General features: G+C 35.9%; 1 protein-coding gene across 6 annotated transcripts in view; it reads right to left on the reverse strand.

Annotated features, from left to right (window-relative positions):
- Window positions 1–25,274, reverse strand: part of PIK3CB (phosphatidylinositol-4,5-bisphosphate 3-kinase catalytic subunit beta) — a 186,012-nt gene that overhangs the window by 90,779 nt on the left and 69,959 nt on the right. For all 6 annotated transcript variants that reach the window (XM_058730016.1, XM_058730015.1, XM_058730011.1 and 3 more), the window contains exons 3-5: window positions 19,919–20,105; window positions 14,087–14,312; window positions 7,622–7,845 (exon numbers count right to left, since the gene is read on the reverse strand). In XM_058730016.1, coding sequence (XP_058585999.1) covers window positions 7,622–7,845; window positions 14,087–14,312; window positions 19,919–20,089 — 621 coding nt within the window. In that variant the 5' untranslated portion in view covers window positions 20,090–20,105. The remainder of the gene's footprint in view (window positions 1–7,621; window positions 7,846–14,086; window positions 14,313–19,918; window positions 20,106–25,274) is intronic.

Below are 25,274 nucleotides of genomic sequence, written 5' to 3' on the forward strand. Positions count from 1 at the left end.
AGAACATGACAAATTTTAAAAGTTTTTAAATGTGACAATATCAAGTATTAGCAAAGATGTGGAGACACTAAACTCTCAAAATATTACTGGTAGGAATATAAATATGGAAAATTATTTTGCAGTATCTATTAAAAACTGATTACACACATACACCTATGACTTACCAGTTCTGTTTCTAGGCATACATCCAATAGAAATACGTAAATCAACATTATTTCATATAACAGCAATAATGAAGTTGATATGCTGTGTGTGTGTGTGTGTGTGTGTGTGTGTGTGTGTGTGTGTGTGTGTGACATGACAATTGAGGAAACGTGAACACTGACTGGAACTTGAGGATAAAAACCAAGCAAAACAAAACTAACAAAACAAAAAGAATAACAAAGATAAGCCACACTTCGGGAAAATACACACCCAACACCTATGAATGACAAAAATTCACTACCCCCCCAAATACCAAGAACTTGTACAAATCAGTAAGACACACACTACATAATTTAAAAATAGATTAAAACAAACAAACAAACAAACAAACAAACAAACAAACAGGGGTGCCTGGGTGGTTCAGTCAGTTAAGTGACCAACTCTTGATTTTGGCTCAGGTCATGATCTCATGATTTGTTAAGTTCAAGCCCCACATTGGGCTCTGTGCTGACAGTGCTCAAAGCCTGCTTGGGATTCTCTCTCTCTGCCCTTTCTTCTCTCTCTCTCTCAAAATAAATAAATAAACTTCAAAAAATAGACAAAAAACAAACAACAGAAATATGAATCTTTCATAATCAGTTATGAAAGATACAACTGAGACAATGGATATACAGTTGACACTTGAACAACATGGGTTTGAATTGTGTGGGTCCACCTAATTATGTTTTTTTAAATACAAATCCAGTACAATACTATAATGTGTTTTTTCTTCCTTATGTCTTAATAACATTTTCTTCTCTCTAGCTTACTTTATTGTAAAAATATAGTATATAATACATATATTAGATATGTGTAAACCAAATATGACTTTCAGTCAACAGGAATCTATTAGTAGCTAAGTTTTACGTGGGTCAAAAGTTATACATGGATTTTCTTTTTTTTTGAGAAGGCAGGGGAGAAAGCACGCACACACAAGCCAAGGTATGGACAAAGAGAGAGGAAGAGAGAGAATCCCAAGCAGGCTCCACACTGTCAGCACAGAGCCTCAATGCAGGGTTTGATCTCACGAATCATGAGGCCACAGCCTGAGCTGAAATCAAGAGTTGGACATTTACCAATGGAGCCACCCATGCACCCCCATACCTGGTTTTTTGAATGCAAAGGGATTAGCACCAGTAACCCTCCCATTATATATAGTACCAACAGCTCAAAACTTTCCTTCAAAGACCAATCTTAATCTCTTGATGATAAAATTCATGTCTTCTAAATTACTACCAGTGTCTCACCACCCTTGTTCATATTTTTCACATAAATGTTAATTAGACTGACTGGTCAGAAGTCAACTGGTTTTTCTTGTATTTCAAGCAGTTTTCCAACATCTCTTTGAAATACTTCACAAAATATTGCACCTTTAAAAGACTTGTAATTTTCCTGAGGAACTGGCTTGCATTGTATTGCTCAATGATTACAAACAACTATATATGAGAGACTATGCAACAAAGACACTGGGCATATGAGTGGGATAGATATTTCTGCTTCGCAGGAAGGGATACAATTAATTAGTGATGACATATATATCATGACAACTGGGCTAATTCAGATAATGTCTAGATGGGTGAAGAAATACTTCTTCATAGTTTTACTGTATGCTTCACTGTTCTCACATTTTTGCCCATGCTTCTGATATATTCTCAAAAATTCCCAGAAAGTATAGTCACCACCTCCTTCTACCCTCTGTACAACCTGCCCTGTTCCCTAACACACAGGAGACAATTTCAAATGCCATCTGCCCCCATCCCTTAATTGAGAGAATAATTTCATTTAACTTATGCTGAGTGAGGTTAAAAAAGAAAACAACACAGGTTTGAAAACGATGCTCAGGTTTATTGGTATCTTTAATAAATTATGACTCCTGGAATTAAAAATAATGCCTTTGTGGTTTGGCTGTTGGGACTAATGTTCTTTAAATCTGAAACATGATAATTCCATGATTATATTTATCTTGCTTATTAAGAGCCCTGTTCTATGCTGGCTGATAGTGACTATGTGGTGATCTAAAATTTCATGTTTTTCAAAGAAACTGCTGTCTGTAGTTCTCCCTAACAATCCTATGAAATCATTTTTTAACCTATATGTATGCTTTGTTACACTTCATCTCATGCTTAGTTTAATATTCCCACATGCTACTTCCTAATGTTGGTCATTAGCAGTAATGACGATGGGGTGCCCCATGGCGTAGTCGATTAAGCATCTGACTCCTGATCTTGGCTAAGGTCATGATCTCACTGTTTGTGAGCACAAGCCCCACACTGAGCTATGCAGTAATGATGCAGAGCCTGCTTGGGATTCTGTCTCTCCTCTCCGCCCCCACCCTGCTAGTGCTCGTTCACTAGCTCTCTCTCTCTTGAAATAAATAAATTAAAAAAAAATTTTTTTTAAATGATTCACATAACCAAGTGGAATTTATTCCAGGGATGCAAGGGCAGTTCCATATTCACAAATTGATCAATATGATACAACATTTCAATAAAAGAAAGGATAAGAACCACATGATCAATTCAACAGATGCTTAAAGAACATTTGACAAAGTACAACCTCCATTCATTATTAAAACCCTCAACAAATTAGGAGTAGATAGAACATACTTCAACACAATAAAGGTCATATACGGAAAACCCACAGTTAAGATCATACTTAAAGGTGAAAAACTGAGAGCTTTTCCCTTAAGACCAGGAACGTGAAAAGGATGTCCACTCTCATCACGTTTATTCACTGTAGTACTAGAAGTCCTAGCCACAGCAATCAGACAACAAAAAAGAAATAAAAGGCATCCAAAGTGGTAAAGAATAAGTAATATTTTCACTATTCGCAGATGACATACTATATATAGAAACCCTACAGACTCGACCAAAAAACTACTAGAACTGATAAATGAACTCAGTAATGTTACAGGATACAAAATCAATATACAGAAATCTGTTTCTATACACATTTCTATACACTAATAATAAAGCAGCAGCAAAGAAATTAAGACAACAATCCCATTTAAAATTGCACCAAAAAGGGGTGCCTGGGTGGCTCGGTCAGTTAAAACATCTGACTTCAGCTCAGGTCATGATCTCACAGCTTGTGGGTTCGAGCCCCGCATCAGGCTCTGTGCTGACAGCTCAGAGCCTGGAGCCTGCTTCAGATTCTGCATCCCTCTCTCACTCTGCCCCTCCCCTGCTCATGTTCTCTCTCTCTCTCAAGAACAAATAAACACTAAAAAAAAAAAAAAAAAAAAAAGTAAAATTGCACCAAAAATAATAGGATATGTAGAAATAAACCTAACCAAAGAGGTGAAAGACCTATACTCTGAAAACTATAAGACACTGATGAAAGAAATTGAGGATGATACATTGAAATGAAAAGACATTCCATGATCATGGACTGGAAGAACAAATACTGTTAACATGTCTCTACTATCCAAAGCAATCTACAGATTTAATGCAATCCCTATCAAAATACCAACGGCATTTTTCACACAACTAAAACAGACAATCATAAAATTAGTATGGAACCACAAAACACTCCAAATAGCCAAAGCAAATGTGACATAGAACAGCAAAGCTGAAGGCATCTCAAATCTGGACTGCAATATATATTACTAAGTTGTAGTAATTAAAACAGGATGGTACTGGGGCACCTGGGTGGCTCAGTCGGTTAAGCGGCCGACTTCGGCTCAGGTCATGATCTCGTGGTCCGTGAGTTCGAGCCCCGCGTCAGACTCTGTGCTGACAGCTCAGAGCCTGGAGCCTGTTTCGGATTCTGTGTCTCCCTCTCTCTGGCCCTCCCCCATTCATGCTCTGTCTCTCTCTGTCTCAAAAATAAATAAACGTTTAAAAAAAAATTAAAAAAAAAAAAAAGCAGGATGGTACTGGCACAAAAACACACACACACAGATCAACAGAACAAAATAAAAAAAAAAAAAAACAGAAATAAACCCACAATTACATAGTCAATTAATCTTCAACAAAGCAGAAAATAATATACAAAGAGAAAATGACAGTCTCTTTAACAAATGATGTTGGGAAAACTGGACAGCTTCTTTCAAAAGAATGACACTGGACCACTTTCTTATACCATACACAAAAATAAATTCTAAATGTATTAAAGACCTAAATGTCAGAAAGGAAACCATAAAAATCCTAGAAGAGAGCACAGGCATTAATTACTCAGACATCAGCTATAGCAACTTTTTGGTCCCCTGAGACAAAGGAAACAAAAGCAAAACTAAACTATTGGGATTATACCAAAATAAAAAGCTTCTGCACAGTGTAGGAGGCAATCAATGAAACTAAAAGGCAATATAAAGAATGGGAGAAGATATTCCAAATGACATATCCAATAAAGGGTTAGTATCCAAAATATATAAAGAATTTATACAAATTGGGTGAGTCAGTCAGTTGAGCATCTTGACTCTTGCTTTCGGCTAAGGTCATCATCTCACAGTTCATGAGATGGAGCCCCACATTGGGCTCTAGGCTGAAAGAACGGAGCCTGCTTGAGATTCATATTCTCTCTCTCTCTCTCTCTGCCCCTCCCCTGCTCATGCTCTTTCCCTCTCTCAAAATAAACTCTAAAAAAAAAAAAAAAAAAAAAAGAATTTCCACAAGTTAACACCTAAAAAACCAATAATCCAATGAAAAAAAATTGGCAGAAGACATGAATAGACATTTTTCTAAAGAAGACATACAGGTGGCCAACAGACACACAAAACAATGCTTAATATCACTCATCATCAGGGAAATTCAAATCAAAACCACAATGAGATACCACCTCACACCTGTCAAATGGCTAAAATCAAAAACACAAGAAACAAGTCTTTGGCAAGGATGTGGAGAAAAGGAACTCTCTTGCACTGTTGGTGAGAAATTATACCAGTCCAGCAGCTGCGGAAAACAGTATGAGGGTTCCTCAAAAATTTAAAGATAGAAAAAAATGCTTTCAATTTTTTAATTAAAAAAAAAAAAGTTAAAAGTAAAACTACTCTACACACAGTAATCACACTACTGGGTATTTACCAAAAAAATTGAAAACACTAATTCAAAGAGATATATGCACCCCCATGTTTATAACAGCATTATTTACAATAGTCAAATTATGGAAATAGCCCAAGTGTCTACTGATAGGTGAATGGATAAAGAAGATGGGATATGCACAACAGAATATTATTTAGCCATAAAAATGAAGAATGAAATAAAGAATGAAATGAAGATTTCATAAGAATGAAATCTTGCCATTTGCAACAACACAGTTGGAGCTAGGGAGTATAATGATAAGCAAAGTAAGTCAGTCAGAGAAATACAAACACCACATGGTTTCACTCATATGTGGAATTTAAGAAACAAAACAAACAAGCAAGGAGGCATAAAAAGAGAGAAAGAGAGAGAAACCAAGAAAGGGTCTCTTACCTGTAGAAAACAAACTGATGGTTACCAGAAAGGAGGTAGGTGGGGGGATGGGTGAAACGGGTGATGGGGATTAAAGAGTGCACTTGTCCTGATGAGCAATGAATTATTAAAAACTTAAAAAAACCTCTCCATATATGTATGTATATGTATATATATACACATATATATACACATAAATAAATATATTTATTTATATATATAAATATATATAAATATATATTTATATATTTATATATATTTATATTTATATATATATTTATATGTATAAATAAATATATATATAAATATATATAATAAATATATATATTTATATATATAAATAAAATTGAAAAAGTATTCTATGCTTGGAATCCACTAAGATTTTACAGTATCTCCATTTCTCTTTTAATTTCAAAACATTTATTTTCACACATACTTTTTTACAATGATGATTACATTAAGATATGTACAGCCAGTAGAGATCTGACCCATAAGTAATGAAATGCAGACTGACCTAGATGGGCAAATTGCCCTGAGCCAGTGTTTTCAAGTTGAATTCTAGTCACCTATCAGCAGTAAGTAAAATTCCCCATTCCAGCTCTTTCAAGAGGGTAGAATTCCCTAAACAGTATTTTAAATTTGATCTTGAGATTTTACAATATCCAAATCTTGTTTTAATTGAACTTCTGTCTGAACATATCTCAGGATACAGCATCAAATGTTTTTGTTGTTGTTATTTTTTTTTTTTTAACCTATATAAACTTCCTTTGTAAAAGGCCAGAAGGCAGGCTCCTGCTTTTGCATTTGTTCCTACAAATATTTAGATACATATTGTTGGGAAGGAGGCAGAACTGAATAAAACCAGAAACATCTGGAGAAAATCCTGGCTATACCACAGACCAGCTATAAGGCCTTGGCACACATACAAAAAACTTCTCTCCCTTTCAGTTTCTTCCCTATAAAACGAGGATGATAACACTTTATAGAGTTGTTTTTGAAAGTGGAGAATAAAGGGGTGCCTGGGTGGCTCATTCAGTTGAGTGTCTGAATCTTGATTTTGGCTCAGGTCATGATCTGGGGTCGTGGGATCGAGACTTGCATTAGGCACCACGCTGAGTGTGAAGACTGCTTAAGCTTTCTCTCTCTCTCTCTCTCTCTCTCTCTCTCTCTCTCTCTCTCTCCTCCCTCGGTCCCTCTCTCCCACTCGCACTCTCTCTAAAAAAAATAAAAAATTAATATTTAAAAGTGGAGACTATAACAAAAATACCTTTCATAGCTCTTAGTATGGTGAAGTGCTTAATATAGAATGTTTACTAAAATGGTTTATATCATTGTTGTTATCAGAGTAATTGAAGAAAGAACAGCACAAAATATTCTTGAACTCCTACCCTAATTCGAAGCCAGATCCTAGATGATAAAATGACCATACTATATACAAAGGTAGTACCATAATCTGGCTTCTAAAATAACTGTGACTATTCAGATACAGATTAACTGTATATACACACTCCATTATAATGCCCAATTCCATATCAGCACTTAATTACATATTTAAAGAATGCAAATATAAGAATATGGAAAAAAGAGATCACTTGATCAAAGCTTTCATTTTATAGACAAGAGCAAAATCACATGAGAAAACCCAGTAACTAAAAAACACTGTCTAGACTGGGGTTGGCAATCTTTTTCTGTAAAGACCCAGGTTTTGCTGACAACCTATGAGTCTTTGTCAATATTCTTTTCATTCTTTTTCTTTCTTTAACATCTCTTAAAAATTCCTTGAGTTTTTTTACATCCCTTTTAAGTATAAAAACCATTCAAAAACTGCAATTTTCCAAACCCAATCTAGACTAATATAACATTGCATCAAAAATCATATACGTGCAAAGCATGTATCACACCTAATGCTAAAATTTCCATCTTAAATCTAAAAATGCTCTTTGTAACAGCATTTACCAAGTGAGTAAGAACCTCTTCTAAGATTGGTGCTGCATTCAGGTAAAATCACAGATTACAAAATATTTCTTAAAATAATACAACACTACCTGACAATTTTCAAAATGAACAGCCACAATGAGCTTTCCTCCATAAAGTTTATCTTCTAAGTTTTCAAGGATGGATGGTTCATGTTCTGGTGGATACGTCTGTTTTAGCCAATCCATCCAAGACAATCCCACAAGTGACTGAATCTTTTCTTCACTGAATTTGCGCATTTTTATTCGGAATTCATTCACTTCAGGATCCTTCAGTGCATCAAATTCATGTAGACCTAAACAAAATTTTTTACAGTGTCATTTTGAGTAGCTAATAATAATACAAGAAATACAAAATATATCCAACCAAATATACTGGACGTTAAATTTTTATCAAGAAAACAAAACTGGGTAGGAAAATATTACACAAGGATCAAAAGAATATCCAGATAAAATAACACATTTCATATATAGAAGATGAACACACAATCAGCTTTCTAAAGAAGACAAACTTGAAATCTTTCAAAGAAATGTAGTTAGGTACCAGTTTCATAAAGATAATCACAGAAATAGTATACACATTTTAAAACCACATATAAGGGGCGCCTGGGTGGCTCAGCTGGTTAAGGGTTGGCTCAGGTCATGATCTCAAGGTTTATGAGATGGAGCCCCAAATGGGGCTCCCTGCTGACAGCATGCAGCCTACTTGGGATTCTCTCTCTCTCCTTTCTGTCCCTCCCCCCTTATACACACATGCTCATATGCTTTCTCTCTCCCTCTCAAAATAAGAAATAAACTCAAAAATTAAATAAAACCACCTATAAACTATCCAGTTTTTCTTTACAAACCAAGTAAAAATCACGTTTATCATATCTGAGAAAGCCTAAGAATCTGAAAACTTTTAAATTAATCATTTTAAAACTCACATTTTTACTTAAGGCTCAGTAAATTTAAATTTTATAGATTAAACTTAGGTTTCACTGTGATTTTTCAACAATGGTTATATCAGTCAAAAATCTCATGAATATAAAATTATTCTTCACTGTACTTAATTATGAACCACTTCTACCATGCAGACAACTAAATACAGCAACCTTTTCATAAACTTATCATTATCCTAATAAACAATGCTAGAAATTTACAACAAATAAACATGCAGAAATTTGTATACATAAACTTTTACTTGTAAGATGGCAAACATTTTAAAGTTTAACAACACCCTGTACTGGAAGGCGTATTTACTTAATATTAGAAATTATAAACATACACATACATTCTTTGACCTCAAAATTCTGCCAACAGGAATTTTAACCTGAGAGACCCAGTACTAGCCAGTAAGTGCCAAATATGCACCCATCCAAATCATGCACATAAGATGCCCAACTTCTAGTGACCCCCACCTCCAGCTTCTGGCCAACAACTTCCAATCAGCCATACAAGAGGCATTCCCCCTTCTTTAGCATAACACTTTTTCACTCCCCTGCCTGCCTTTGGGTCACTGACAAACAAAAAGCTCCTTTACTATAATAGCAAGCTCTGAGTAAATAGTCTGTTCTCATTGGGTGGTCTTTATTTCCACAAACCTAGAGAAGTACATTATTTGTACAATGTACTGTTAACAGTACAAGAATGTTCACTGTAGTTTTGTTTATAATGATTAAAAAACTGGAAATAAAGTTAATCATTAAGACCTAGTTTTAAAATTGAGATACATCCGGGGCGCCTGGGTGGCGCAGTCGGTTGAGCGTCCGACTTCAGCCAGGTCACGATCTCGCGGTCTGTGAGTTCGAGCCCCGCGTCAGGCTCTGGGCTGATGGCTCGGAGCCTGGAGCCTGTTTCCGATTCTGTGTCTCCCTCTCTCTCTGCCCCTCCCCCGTTCATGCTCAGTCTCTCTCTGTCCCAAAAATAAATAAAAAACGTTGAAAAAAAAAAAAAATTTAAAATTGAGATACATCCATATACATTATATGGTAGTAGAAGTGATCAATGGATAGATTAGATTGGTATTGTTACATTAAAAGCTCCAGGTAAGTTAAATGTAAAAAGCAGGGACAAAATGAGTCTCACAAGATTCCTTTTATGCAAATTCAAAAGAAAGAATATAGAATATGTATACATTTTTGTTCTGAAAAGATACCTGAGATGATGACAGTATTTCACAGTGCTGAGGACAGAAGTACAGGGAAGCAGCCTGCTAGTATTTGTTCCATAAGGCCATTTAATACCCTATCATTTGAATCTATACTATCTGAATATATGCATGTCAATCAGGGTTACCTAGACAGTGGACTTATCTCCATTGTCTATTTTCTTTTACGTATTAAAACAATTATTATTTCAAAAATAAATATTAGAATCAATCTGTGGTACTAAATATAAAAACATAAAAATGGTTAAGCCGCATAATGAATGCAGCAAAGGTAAAATCTTGAGAGTACATTATAATTTCCTGGATAGTTTTGGATCTGGAATGGAAATATACACTCTTATTCAGCCATGAAAGAACTGTAATTTATGCAGACTAGCTGAGGGATTTTGGAGCTTGTTTGCCAGCACAGCTGAAGCTCTTTCTACTCACAGACACAGGTATCACAGGTGAGGAAAGGGAAATGTGTACCTAATACATCTAACAAAATCAAACTCTTTATCTCCCTTTATCTACTAAAAATCACGTCTAAACCACTTCCTAAATGTCTCTCAACCCTGTCTACTTCTCCTAGTTCCTGCAGCCATTAATTTATTCCCAGTCCATCATTGTCCCTCCCATGGATTACTACATCAGTTTTTCACTGATTTCTCTACTCCCAGTCTTAATCTCTCCAACCCATGCTCTATTTTCCAATATGAATTATTCTTTATAAAATGCATATATGATGGGGACACCTAGGTGGCTCAGTTGGTTAAGTGGTTGAATGTCCAGCTCTTGATTTTGGCTCAGGTCATGATCCCAAGGTCATGGGATGGAGCTCCTCATTGGGCTCCATGCTGAGTGTAGAGCCTGCTTGGGATTATCACTCTCTCCTCCTGCCCCTCTCCCCCTCCCCTACTCATGCACTCACTCTCTTGCTCTCTCAAAAAAACAAAAATCCAAATCTGATGTTACTCCCCTATTTAAATCCCTTCAATAGTTTCCCAACTGAATACGTCTCAAATTTTTATTTTTTTTAGGTTTATTTATTTTTTTGAGACAGAGCGAGTGGGGGAGGGACAGAGAGAGAGAGACATGGGGCTCAAACCCACAAACCACGAGATCATGACCTGAGCTGAAAGCAAGAGTTGGACACCTAACCAAATGAGCCACTAAATTTTAAGATAAGAATATTATTTAGCTTAGAATCAAATATAATTTTTTAATATAAAAGAAGTATTGAGTGAATAATTTCTTCACATTAAAGACACTGTTAAAGTCCTCCAGACTCTAGACATCCTTCACTTTAAACTATACCACAACTTTATAGGTCGGGGAAAATAAGGGAGTATTCAAATATGTTTTTCAGGATGCTGACAAAATCCTCCAATCAAGATTTCCTAATGCGTATTTGGAGAAATGAATGCAGGGGTGACAGGTACCTTCACTACAGAGGATAATCAGAATCCAAAGAGCAGCTCTGTAAATAATTACTTAGAATAAACATAAAAAATAAAATGATCAAATATATTATCACTCAGGAAAAGGTATTTTTAGACCCATCAGGGCAATTATATCTATTGTTTTCTTTGGGGAGGAGGAGGCAGCAAACTTGTTCCTGAAGTTAAATTGAAATAATTGTTTATTGTTTTCCCAGGAGGCATGACCTCACCAAGTCCCGGTTGTAGTCACCACATACAAATTAGCAATGGCAAAAACTGACTTGTTAGGTATTGAAAGTAAAAATTCACTGTAAAATAATAAACAGAATTACTCAAACTCCTAAATTAATGTTAACACTTGAATTTGTGTATATGATCATCAACATCAGGTTTCCTAGATGCACTGAAAATCTAAAATACAATTTATACATAGTTAAGAATTTAAAAACTGTTCAAGTTAATATAAAACACTCTTTGCATCTTGATCAATCAAACTGCAGGGCACACTGCATTAAAATTTTTTATATAATAAGCTTTATGATACAGAAGGAAATATGGTCACATTACTTATAGAAAGAGAAATTCAAGATATACATCTACCCATACCTGTACCTACACCTATACCTATACCTACACCTATACCTATACCTACATCTATATAATCCCTGCATTGTGGTAGGGCAAAGTCAGTGTTGCTAAATAAAAAACCAGCATGCTCAATTCTATTTGAATTTTAGATAAACAATGAATGATTTTTATCAGGAAGTATATCCCATTTAATATCTCAATCTACTATATTTTTATTTGCTAAGTCTGGCAAGCTTATGTAGAGGTTAATAGTGGCTAATGAGCTCATATATTTTGGAGATCACGACTAGAAGAGAGTGCAGAGATTTCAGTTTTGAAAACATGTTACATCTCAAAAGATAACTATATCCTGACAAAAGTTAGCTCTCTCTCTGGTGCTAACCTTTTGGGTTATCAAATATTTTAGCTTCCTTAACAATCAGTGTGGTTATGATCTACTTCCTTATATCAGCATAGAAATATACAAAAGTTATATATCTTCATACACACACACACACAGCCATCTGGAAAAAACTTTATCTCAATATTGCCAGTGAATATTCTTGTCTTGGATAAGACTGTGTTTATTCTTTTTACTTTTCCATATATTCTTCAATTCAAAGGGGAGATTTTTTGTAATAGAGAATTTAAAATTTATCAAAAAGGTCTTTGGAGCTCTAGCAAATAGAAAGGAATGCTCTCTACTGAGGTCATTAATATATAAGAAAATTTGGGTGGTACCTGGCTGGCTCACTTGGTGGAGTGTGTGACTCTTGATCTTGGGGCTGTGCGTTCAAGACCCATGTTGAGTATGAAAATTATTTAACAATAAATAAATAAAATCTTAGGGAAAAAAATAAAATTTTGTATGGTAAATAATTACAAACCTATTTAAGGGGGAAAAAATATTGCCTAAAGCAAACTAGTTATCCTCTGAAGTAATTAACCTTTTTAAGGGGTGCCTGAGTGGCTCAGTCTGTTAAGCATCTGACTTTTGATTTTAGCTCAGGTCGTGATCTCAAGGTTCGTGGGTTCATGCCCCAAGTTGGGCTCTACCCTAAGAGCATGCAGCCTCTTGGAATTCTCTTTCCCTTTCTCTCTGCCCCTCCCCCTGCTCACATGTGTATGTGCTCTCTCTCTCAAAATAAATAAATAAACTTAAAAAAAAATTACAAAAACAAAACAAAACACTTTTTGAATACCAGGCTGTCATTCAGTAAATCAACAAGGTTCTGTTCTATGTACTCAGAGGGAAGAGTGTAGTCCCACATTTGTAATCATTAGTTAGCCTGAATTGCTATAGGTCACCATCAAAGAATGCAATCTCACAGGGCATGGTTCTTAGAGGAGATGGCACTAGATTATCTTGAAGATATGTATAATCCTAAGTGGGATGGTACTATATTATCCTGTAACAGTGAATTTAATCAATGCAGAGGCCAATCCAAATCCAACAACCACCAGTCGATATTTGGGTTTTGTATTTAAACTTCAAGTCTCTAAAATAAAATAAAATAAAATAAAATAAAATAAAATAAAATAAAATAAAATAAAATAAATAAAATTAAATTAAAATAACATAACATAAAATACCATAACATAAAATAATGAAATAAAATAAAATAAAGTAAAATAAAATAAAATAAAATAAATAATGAAAACAACCAAAAACTGCTACTCAAAAATAAACAAACACACAAACTTCAAGTCTCTTCCAGAGTTAACCTCTTATAGTACTTAACTCAAGTTAGTATCTTGTCTAAAGCAGGATACTGATATCCCATTGCCCCTGAGACAGCTATGATTATTACAGCAAGACTCTACCATATTTTCTTTGTTATTCACAATTCTCCCTGGAATTAATTTGCAAAGAAGAACATGGACATAATCTATCTTCACTCACTAAAAAAATAACTCTACTTAAAGAAAAATTAAGGAGTAAAATTTGTCAATAATATTGGAATTTATCAATCAGCTTAAAATCTTGGTTGGTATAGAGAGTTGTATATAAATTGTGTTTATACCGTAGAGGCATTTAAAAGAAACAGAGAATGTATCTCTCAAAAAAGGTATCTCTTCTCAAACTACGTGAGACAAAGGAACAACTTTTTTCTTTCCAATCTGCCAAGAAACATTATTTTGCAAATAAAAATAAGTCACTAGAAAAGGATGCAAAAAATATAACCCCTGGGATACTGTGGCAATATCACATTGCTACAGGAATTTATAAACATTTACTCTCAATTTTTATACTTACCTGATCTCAGACTGGTTAACAATTTACAGACAAGCATTGGTCCTTGGGCCATACTCTACAATGTCTTAGATTATACTTACTACATGTTTATACATATAGCAACAAACATGGTAAGAATTCATACTAGGAAGTACTTAAATTACCTTTTCCTATAAGGACTCCAATTTTTGAGTCTAATTTTTCCCCTGGGTCACAACTTCTTGTCACTAATTTGAGAACTGGAAGAAAAGGTCTGACATCACAGAGCCTTCTTGTTTCATCTTCAAGCTCCTCATATACAGCAGTTTGATTCACACATGCAAACATATAGGAGTCAATTTCCATAAGGAGGTTAAACATTGGGTAATTGTGAACTTGCTTCCATAACATCTGCAGGAAAAAATTAGACACTTTCTGGAACAGAAAAACTTACTCAAGTGTATAAAAATACATCTACAAAGATACTTACAATACAGCACTCTTTGTAAAACTCAAAAACATAGAACAAGCCAAGTGTTTAGCAATAAAGGATTGACTAAATCAATAATAAAGTACTATACATCTGTGAAAATAAAAATAAAAGGTAACATAGGAAACTGTCCAAGATATATTAAGGTTGTTTTTTTTGAAATACCAACTTGTAGTAGAATATGTATACTATTAACCCATTTTTGTAATTAATGTAATAGTATAATGCACATAAAATGCACATACATAAGCAAAATCATTAAGTGAGTATCTGCCAGACTCATCAAGAAAGAGTGAGAACTCAAAATCAGAAATGAAAGAGAAGTTACAACTGACACCACAGAAATATAAAGGATTATAAGAGACTACTACAAAAAATCATGTGCCAACAAATTTGAAAACCTAGAAATGGATAAATTCCTAGAAACAAGCTTCCAACATTGAATCAGAAAGAAGTAGATACTCTAAACAGAGTGATTGCCAGTAACAAAATGGAATCAGTAATAAAACAAAAAACAAAAAACAAAAAACCTCCCAAAAGGGGCACCTACATGGCTCAGTCAGTTAAGTGTCTAACTCTGGATTTCTGCTCAGCTCATGATCTCACAGTTCGTGAGAGCCCCATGTTGGGCTCTGTGCTGGCAGCGCAGCACCTGCTTCTGTTCTCTCTCTGCCCCTACTCTGCTCATGCTTGCTCTCTCTCAAAATAAATACATAGACTTAAAAAAAAAAAAAAACCCTTTAAAAAAAAAAATCAAAAGAAAAAAAAACTCCCAACAAATAAAATCCAGAACCAGACAGCTTCACCAGTGAATTCCACCATTCATAAAAGATTTACTATCAATCCTTCTCAAACTCATCTAAAAAAGAAGGAATGCTTCCAAATTCACTCTACAAGGCCAGTGTTACCCTGATACCAAAACCAGACAAAGACACTACAAAAAAAGAAAACCACATACCAATATCCCCAATGACCATAGCTGCAAAAATCCTCAACAAAATATTAGCAATGCAAATTCAGCAAGACATTTAAAGGTTTATTCACCACAATCCCTGCATTCCAAGGATGCAAAGATGGTTCATTATCCACAAATCAATCAATATGACATACCACATTTACAAAATGGAAGATAAAAACCATCTAATCATCTCAGTAGATGCAGAAAAAGCATTTGACAAAATTTCATGATCCTGCATGATAAAAACAAGTGGGAAGAGAGAAAATATACTTCAACATAATGAAGTCATATATGACAAACCCATGGCTAACATCATACTTAATTGTGAAAAGCTGACAGCTTTTCCTCTAAGATCAGAAACAACATAAAAATGTCTACTCTCACCACCTTAACTCAACACACCATACTACAAGTCCCAGTCACAGCAATCAGACAAAAAGAAAAAGCATTCAAATTGTTAAGGAAGAAGTGAGGTTGTCACTATTTAGAGAAGACATGATACTATAAATGGAAAACTCTAAGGATTCCATAAAAAACGATTAGAAATAATAGGGGCGCCTGGGTGGCGCAGTCGGTTAAGCGTCCGACTTCAGCCAGGTCACGATCTCGCGGTCCGTGAGTTCGAGCCCCGCGTCAGGCTCTGGGCTGATGGCTCGGAGCCTGGAGCCTGTTTCCGACTCTGTGTCTCCCTCTCTCTCTGCCCCTCCCCCGTTCATGCTCTGTCTCTCTCTGTCCCAGAAATAAAAAAAAAAAAAAAAAAAAAAAAAAAAAAAAAAAAAAAAAAAAAAGAAATAATAAATGAATTCCATAAAGTTGCAGAATACAAAATTAATATACAGAAACCTATTGTTTCTGTACACTTGCAGAGAAATTTAAAAACAATGCCATTTATAAGTACATCAAAAAAAAAGAACCTAGTCTTATGCTAAGTGAAATAAGTCAGAGAAAGATAAATACCGTATGATTTCATATATACATAGAATCTAAAAAACAAAAACAGGAGGCTCATAAATACATAGAGCAAACTGGTGGCTGTCAAAGGGGAGGAGCAGAAGGGACAGGTGAAATAGGTGAAGGGGAATACAAGGTACAAAAATACCATTTATAAAATAAGTAACCCAACGAGATGAAAAGCACAGAAGAAAAAACATAGTCAAGAATATTGCAATAACTTTGTATGGTGACAGAAGGTAACTACAGTTATCATGGTGAGCATTTCAAAATGTACTTAACTATTGAATCACTAGGTTGTACAGCTAAAAGTAATATAATATGTCAACTAGACTTCAATTTTTTTTTATTTTTTTAATGTTTGTTTATTTTTGAGAGAGACAGACAGAGCATGAGCAAGGGAGGGGCAGAGAGAGAAGGAGACACAGAATCTGAAGCAGGCTCCAGGCTCTGAGCTGTCGGCACAGAGCCTGATGTGGGGCTCACACTCACAAACCATGAGATCATGACCTGAGCTGAAATCAGATGCTTAACCGACTGAGCCACCCAGGTACCACTATACTTCAAATTTTTTTAAGTGAATATCTCTGAAGGCTAAGAATCAATGAAGACATCCATATTTAACATTCTTATGAATATAAATAACATCTAATCAGAAAATAGAAAAAATTTTAACGTATGTATCATCACTCCCATACAAAATTTGTATTATTTTCCTGCATTATTTTCTATTCATCAGGGTTATCTTCATTAATTAGCATTGCTCTATCAGTATAAATAAGCAGAATCTCATATCACTTCCCCCAAGTTTCCTGGATGAGATCATGTAAAAGATCACTATATAAATGACAAGGTGGATGATAAATTTTAACTGCAGCCAATACAAAAGCCAAAAGCTGAAAATAACAAACTGGGGATAAAACTCATAGCTAATTCTCAGATTCAGTTTTATATATGAAAAAGGAGTGATGGACAACAAAAGAAAAAATAGGGAAACTGGATTTTCATCAAAATTTTACAAAATTCATATATGAATAGACACTAATGTGATAGTGAAAAGGCAAACCAAAGAATGGGAGAAGATGTTTGCAAATTATATATTTGATAAGCGATTAATATTCAGGATAATTGAAGAACTCTTACGGCTCAGTAACAAAAAAAAAAGTGAAAAAATGTGCAATAGTCTTGAATACACAATTCTACAAATGGCCATTAAGAAGAAGAAAAGATGCTTGACATCATTAGTCATGAGGTAAATGCAAAGAAAAGCTGCAATAAGATACCACTTCACAGACATAAAAATGGTTATTATCAAAAACAAACAGGGGCACCTGGATGGCTCAGTCAGTTAAGCGTCCAACTTCGGCTTAGGTCATGATCATGTGATTCATGAGTTAGAGCCCCACGTGAGGCTCCATGCTGACAGCTCAGAGCCTGGAGCCTGCTTCAGATTCTGTGTCTCCCTGGCTCTCTGCCCCTCCCCTGCTCGCATTCTGTCTCTCTCACTCAAAAACAAATAAACATTAAAAAAAAAAAAATAGGGGCACCTGGCTGGCTCAGTTGGTTTAAGCGTCCCACTTTGGCTCAGGTCATGATCTCACAATTCATGAGTTCAAGCCCCACGTTGGACTCTGTGCTAACAGCTCAGAGCCTGAAGCCTGCTTCAGATTTTGTGTCTCCTTCTCTCTCTCTGACCCTCCCCTGCTCATATTCTCTCTCTCTCTCTCTCTCTCAAAACTAAACATAAAAAATTAAAAATTAAAAAAACAAAAACAAAAATTACAACTGTTGGTCAGAATGTGGAGAAACCAGAACATTTGTGTACTGCTAGTGGGGATGAGAAATGGTATCACTGCTGTAGAAAGCACTTTGGCAGTTCTTTACAAAGTTAAAACAGGGGCGCCTGGGTGGCTTGGTTCGTTAAGTGTCCAACTTCAACTCAGGTCATGATCTCATGGCTCATGGGTCTGAGCCCCACGTCAGGCTCAGTGCTAACAGCTCAGAGCCTGGATTCTGCTTCAGATTCTGTGTCCATCTCTCTGCCCCTCCCCTGCTTGCGCTCTGTCTCTCTCTCTCTCTCTCAAATATAAATAAACATTAAAAAAATTTTTTCAAGTTAAAAAAGAATTACCATATGATATAAAAATTCCACTTCCAGACAAATACCCCAAAAAAATGAAAGCAGGGACTCAAAAAGATATGTATACCAATGTACATAGTAGCATTATTCACAATAGCTAAAAGATAAACAACCAAAATGCCCATCAAAAGATGAACAGATAAAAAAATGTGGTATATCCATACAATAGAACATTACTAAGTCTTAGAAAGGAATGAAATTTCGATTCATTATTAAATATGGATGAACTTGAAAATATTATGCTAGGTAGGAGTCCTGGGTGGCTCAGTTAAGCATCTGACTTTTCATTTCAGCTCAGGTCAAGATCTCACTTCATGAGACTGAGTCCCACGTCAGGCTCTGTGCTGGCATTTCAGAGCCTACTTGGGATTCATATACTCTCCCTCTCTCTCAAAATAAATAAACTTAAAAAAATAAATATAAACATATGTCATAAAAACTTTTTCTTAAAAATATAACCCCTGATTTTCATGTTGGGTTCAGCTATTTGGAAAACATTAAAGAGAAAGTTTAGAAAATAATTTCATTTACATTTCGTAGTCTTCACAAATCAATAGCACTCATCAATTCACTTCAAAGAATAATCCAACAAAACAAGCAACCCTTGTTATGTAAAAGAATTTGCTTCCAAACTGAGGCTCACCAGAAGGGAGGTGGGTGAGGGGATGGGTGAAACAGGTGATGGGGCTTAAGGAGTGCACTTATTGTGAGGAGCACAGGGTGTTGTATATAAATGTTGAATCACCATATTGCACACCTGAAACTAGTATTACACTGTATGTTAACCACCTGCAATTTAAATAAAAACTTTAAAAAGGTGGGGGTGGCGCCTGGGTGGCTCAGTCAGTTAAACGTCCAACTTTGGCTCAGGTAGTGATCTCTGCAGTTGGTGAGATTGAGGCCCGCACTAGGGCTTTGTGCTGGAGCTTGTTTCAGATTCTGTGTCTCCCTCTCTCTCTGCTCCTCCCCTGCTCGCACTCTGTCTCTCTCTCAAAAACAAATAAACATTGGGGCGCCTGGGTGGCTCAGTCGGTTAAGCGTCCGACTTCGGCTCAGGTCATGATCTCGCGGTCTGTGGGTTCGAGCCCCGCGTCAGACTCTGTGCTGATGGCTCAGAGCCTGGAGCCTGTTTCCGATTCTGTGTCTCCCTCTCTCTCTGCCCCTCCCCCATTCATGCTCTGTCTCTCTCTGTCCCAAAAATAAATGAAAAAAAAATTAAAAAAAATAAAATAAATAAATAAAATAAAATAAAATCAACGTAAGTTGATTTTTCTTAAATCAGGTATCACATATGGATTAAAAGTGACAGTAAGAATGACTGTTTTATATGTCCACAAAATACAAGGCAAATATCAAAATCTTTAATATGTAGTGACCCAAAGCTTAATCTTCTCTCAAACTGACCATATGATTTACACAAGTAACATTTCCTATAATATAGTAAGCTACACTGATAAAAATTTTACCTATTAACATACCTGTTTAATATAGGAAATGGTAGCTTCCCGAGGAACCTCCAACTGAATATAAATCCCAGTGGGCAAAAGGAAATCCACAGGTATGGAGCCATCAGATGCTAACTGTGAATCCACTGCCCAGATGTCAAGGATGTCTGCCATAGCAGGAGGCATTATGAAATTGAAGCACATTCATAACCATGAGGCCCTAGAAATTATTAAGTAAAATGTAGTGAAACAGAAAATTAGCCAAATCTTATATTAAAATATGATAAAGCCCACTAATCCATAATTACTCTTTGGATTTCAATATAGCCAATTACATAACAGGAGGCCAATTAAAGTGTAAGCCACCAGAAATAAATTATTTAAAAACACTTTCAGTTATCACTACATACATTATATACACACACCATACTGACTCAACATAAATTCAACATATCACATGTGAAAAATGAAAGGTTTAAAGATTACAGGTTTCTAAGAAATTAAGAACCATTCAACAAGTGATTCTTGCCAGGTTTTACTTAGATAATATTGGCTTCTTTGGCTGAGTTCTTCTCTGCAAACTTCAATGAAAATAGCAATCAAGAGGGCCTTCTTTCAAAAATAATTTTCTATCAACCTCATGTAAGAAAATGTCATGAACTTGTCATGACCCACCACCTAAGTATTAAAAAGACCAAGTCCCTTAACCCAGCTGGCAAGGTCCTTTGTGCTATGTCTCTAGCCTATTTTTCTTACTTGTCATACTTGTCCTACTAATGAACAGCCCAGGCCTTTGTACCACAAGTATCTTCTGCCCTCCTGCTGTTAGAACTACGTTCATACAAATGTTGACACTCCTGGAATCAAGCCCCTATTCCAATAAATGCACCCCTCAACTGCACCTTGAGGACTTCCTTGAGGGCTTCCTGCAAGGAAGCACAACAATAACAGTGGGAAGAACATGGCACCGAAGTTAATTAAACCAAGATTCAAATCCCATTTATTCAAAGAATGAAATTGTTATACCAAAAGAGACAATTGCTAACTCAAAGCCATTTTTCAGCATCAAAAGCAATCATGACATCCATGAGTTGAAACACATCAAATATATATAAATGGGTGACTTAATAAGAAGAAACAAATGCTTCACTGAGCACCACCAGAGACTGCTAAGACCAACTCACACTATTCTGAAAACTGATAAAGAACCTGAGTACACCTGGGTGGCTCAGTTGTTTAAGTGGCCGACTTCAGCTCAGGTCAAGATCTCACAGTTTTTGAGTTCAAGTCCCAGGTCAGGCTCTGTGCTGACAGCTCAGAGCCTGGAGCCTGCTTCAGATTCTGTGTCTACTCTCTCTCTGCCCCTCCCCAGCTAGTGTGCTTGCTCGCACTCTGTCTCTCTCTCTCAAAAATAAATAAAAGTTAAAAAAGAAATTAATAAAATAAAATAATGGGGAAATAAATCAAACATTTAACCAGCTTGTGCTAAATTATTTCAGGGTAACCAAATAATTGATGAGGGTAATTTTTTTTTTCTTAATTATTACAACTTTAGCTCATAAACACAAAAAGAATGATAGAATTAGAAAAACACCACCTTGCAACTTCTAATCAAACAACAAACTGAGGCAATAATGCATAATTAATGGATGCTAAAACAAATTTACAAACTAAAGTGAAAGGATGATGAGGAAATTTACAATGAACATATCAGGTCGACACCATCTAAATCCTAAGAATAATCCAGACATAGGTCTCCTCTTGAATGGAACAGGATTAACCACTACCCATAGGATATACTTGATTTAAAAAAACAAAAAACAGAGGTGCCCCAGTGGCTCAGTCAGATGAGCTTCTGACTTCGGCTCAGGTCATGATCTCACTGTTTGTGAGTTCAGGCCCCGCGTCAGGCTCTGTGCTGACAGCTTGGAGCCTAGAGCCTGCTTCGGATTCTGTGTCTCCCTCTCTCTCTGCACTCCCTGCACGTGCTCGCTCTCTCTCTCTCTCTCTCTCTCTCTCAAAAATGGATAAACATTAAAAAAAATTTTAACAAAAAACAAAAAAACTGAACCTGAATTTAATCAAGTCTCTAGATCTGATCTATTTACCAGTTTACAAGAAATAGGGGAAACAGAGAAAGGAGTTAAAGACTTCAAGGAAGCATCAGTCAAGTACAGAATGAATCACCAATAATATAAGCAATAAAAAATAACAAAACAAGCTAATCAATAACAAAAAAAATGAAAGAGAATGGTGCAAGGACTGCTAAAGAATAAAAAAACATTTATGAGACAGCCAAATCGAACACTAATTTCACCAAATCATCTATAAAAACCTATCTCTGAAACAAACTGGGAAATTTAAATATGAATTAAATATTAGATTATATTTTAAAGAAATACTGTTACTTTTGCGAGGTGTAATAATGACATGTTGGTGAGGCACCTGGCTGGCTGAGTCAGTGGAGCATGTGACTCCTGATCTTGGGGTTGTGAGTTCAAGCCCCACACTGGACACAGAGATTACTTAAAAATGGAATCTTAAAAAAAAAAAAATCCCTCACCTTAAAAAATAGTAATAATGGCATGATGATTATGTTTCTAATAATCAGTCTGATAATGAGCCAGATAGAGATGCATAGCAAAGTATATGCAAGGGTAAAATGACATTATGTTTGGCATCTGCTTTAAATTTCATTTTTTTAAAAAAGTGAATGGACAGCTGATTTCAACAGAGGTGTGAAAGTAAGTCAATGAGAAAAAGGACAGTCTGTTCAACAAATAGTGCTGAAATCCAGATATCCATATACTAAGAAAGTGAATCTTAATTCTTATCTCTTACCAAAAGTAAAAATTAGCTCAAAATGGATCATAGGCCTAAATGTAAACTCAAAACTTTAAAACTTCTAGAAGAAAATATAGGAGAGGGGAGCCTGGGTAGCTCAGTTAAGCATCCAACTTTGGCTCAGGTCACCATCTTGCCGTTTGTGAGTACAAGCCCCTCACCGGGCTCTGTGCTGACAGCTAGGAGCCTGGAGCCTGCTTTGGATTCTATGTCTCCCTCTCCCCCTGCCCCTCCCCCACTTTCACTCTGTCTCTGGTCTCTCAAAAATAAACGTTAAATTAAAAAAAAAAAAGAAAAAAAGAAAAAATATAGGAGAAAATCTTTACCTTGGGTTTTGCATACTTCTTAGATATAATACTATAAGCACAATTCATAAAATAAAAAGCTATCAAACATCATCAAAACTGAAAACTTCTGCCTTTACCCAGATACTGTCTACAACACAAAAAGGCAAGCCCCAGAGTAGGAAAAAATGTTTTCATGTCAATGAAGGATTATATCCTGAAAACATAAAGAACTCTCAACATACAATAATAAGAAAATAAAACTCAGATTTTTTAATTGGCAAAAGATCTGAACAGACACTTCATCAAATATGTATGGATGGTAGGGCCGCCTGGCTGGCTCAGCCAGAAGAGCATGCAACTCTTGATCTCAGGGTTATGAGTCCAAGCCCTACTTTGGGCATAGAAGCTTACTTTAAAAGAGAAAAATATGTAGGGAGGGCAAAAGGGTTCAATATTATTTGTCAATACAAATTAAAACCAGAATGTGATACTACCACATATCTAACACAAGGGCTAAAATGAAAAACAAACAAACAAACAAATAAATAAATAGGTAAAAATAAAAACCCCAATCACGCCAAGTGTTGGCAAGGATACAAAGGAGAGTTCTAACTCATAAACTGCTGGTGGGAATGTTAGATAGTATGACTACTTTGGAAAACAGTTTGGCAGTTTCTCAACATATACCTACCATATGACCCAGTCATCCTACTTCTAAAGGTAGGCAAAAAGAAATGAAGGCATATAAACACACGAAAACTTGTACACAATTATTCATAGCGGCCTTATTTATATTGGCAAAAAACTAGAAATGATTCAAATGTCCATCAACAGGTAAATTGATATAAAAAGCAGTGGAATACTATACAGCAGAAAGGGGGGAGCATTACTGAAACATTCAACAATACAAATGAATCTCAACATAATTATGCTGAGTGCAAAAAGCCTGACAATAAGAGTACATGCTATATAATTCCACTTACATAAAACTCTAGAAAATGTAAACCAGTCTATAGTGACGAGGAGGAAGGGTGGGTGGGAGAAATAGGAAGAGAGATTATAAAGGGACATAAGGAAACTCTTGGGAGTGATGGATGTGTTGTTGTTCATTACCTTGACTTTGGTGATGATTCAAGGGTATGTACATATGTCAAAATGTATCCAACTGTACACTTTAAATACCTGCAGTTTATGGCAATTATACTTCAATAAAGCTTTTTTTTTTTTAATTGAGAAGAACAGATTAAACAAGAAAGCAAAATGTTGATACTTATTGAAGCTGGGTGATAAGTACATTACATTACTCCTCTCTTTTTGTGTATACTTGCAATTTTTAATAACAAAAAGATTTTGTTAGGGCATCTAGCTGGCTCAGTCAGTAAGCAGAGTATGTGACTTTTAATCTCAAGGTCATGAGTTCAAGCCCCACACTGGGTACAGAGCTTACTTTAAAAAGAAAAAAGGTCTTATTAAATCCCATCTATACCACTTACCAGCTATGTGAATTTTAGTAAGTCACTTAAACTTCTGAGCGTCCAATAACTAAAAAAAGGGAAAATAATAAAATGTGCCTCCTGGGATCACCATGAAGACTGAAGCAGCTAATGTGTTATAGCGAGACACAGTAGATTCTAGTAAATGACAGCTCTCTTCCCTCCCTGAACATCTAGCCTTTACTAATTTCTCCCTGCTAACTGTTACAGCTCATAGACTGAACCCATCACACTGACACTCGTGCAGGCCCTGAGCCTTTCTGATGTGGCAGTCTTGTTTCTGTGGGCAGAGCAGTCCAACAGCTTCATTGTGAGAGCTGGTTCCATCCCTCACTGGCTGAAAGATCTTGGGCAAATCACACACCTTCTCCCTACTATTTAACTTTTTATTTATTTATTTTCAGAGGGAGAGAGAGAGAGAGATAGAGAATGCAAGCAGGAGAGGGGGCAGAGACAAAGGGAGACAGAAAACCCCAATAAGCGCTGACAGCGTGGTACCTGAAGAGGGGCTCAAACTCATGAACCGTGAGATTGTTACATGAACCAAAATCAAGAGTAGGAAGCTCAACCGACTGAGCCTCCCAGGCACCCCACTTTTTTTCTTTTTTTAAAAGTAGGCTCTGTGCCCAATGTGGGACTTGAACTCACAACCCCAAAAACAATAGTCGCATAGTCAGTCTACCAACCGAGCCAGCCACGTCACTGAGCAAGTGACTTACTAGATCTCAAGGTTGTGAGTTCAAGCTGCACCACGATGGGCATAGA

The sequence above is a fragment of the Neofelis nebulosa genome, chromosome 5, assembly GCF_028018385.1.
Source record: "Neofelis nebulosa isolate mNeoNeb1 chromosome 5, mNeoNeb1.pri, whole genome shotgun sequence".
NCBI lineage: Eukaryota > Metazoa > Chordata > Mammalia > Carnivora > Felidae > Neofelis > Neofelis nebulosa.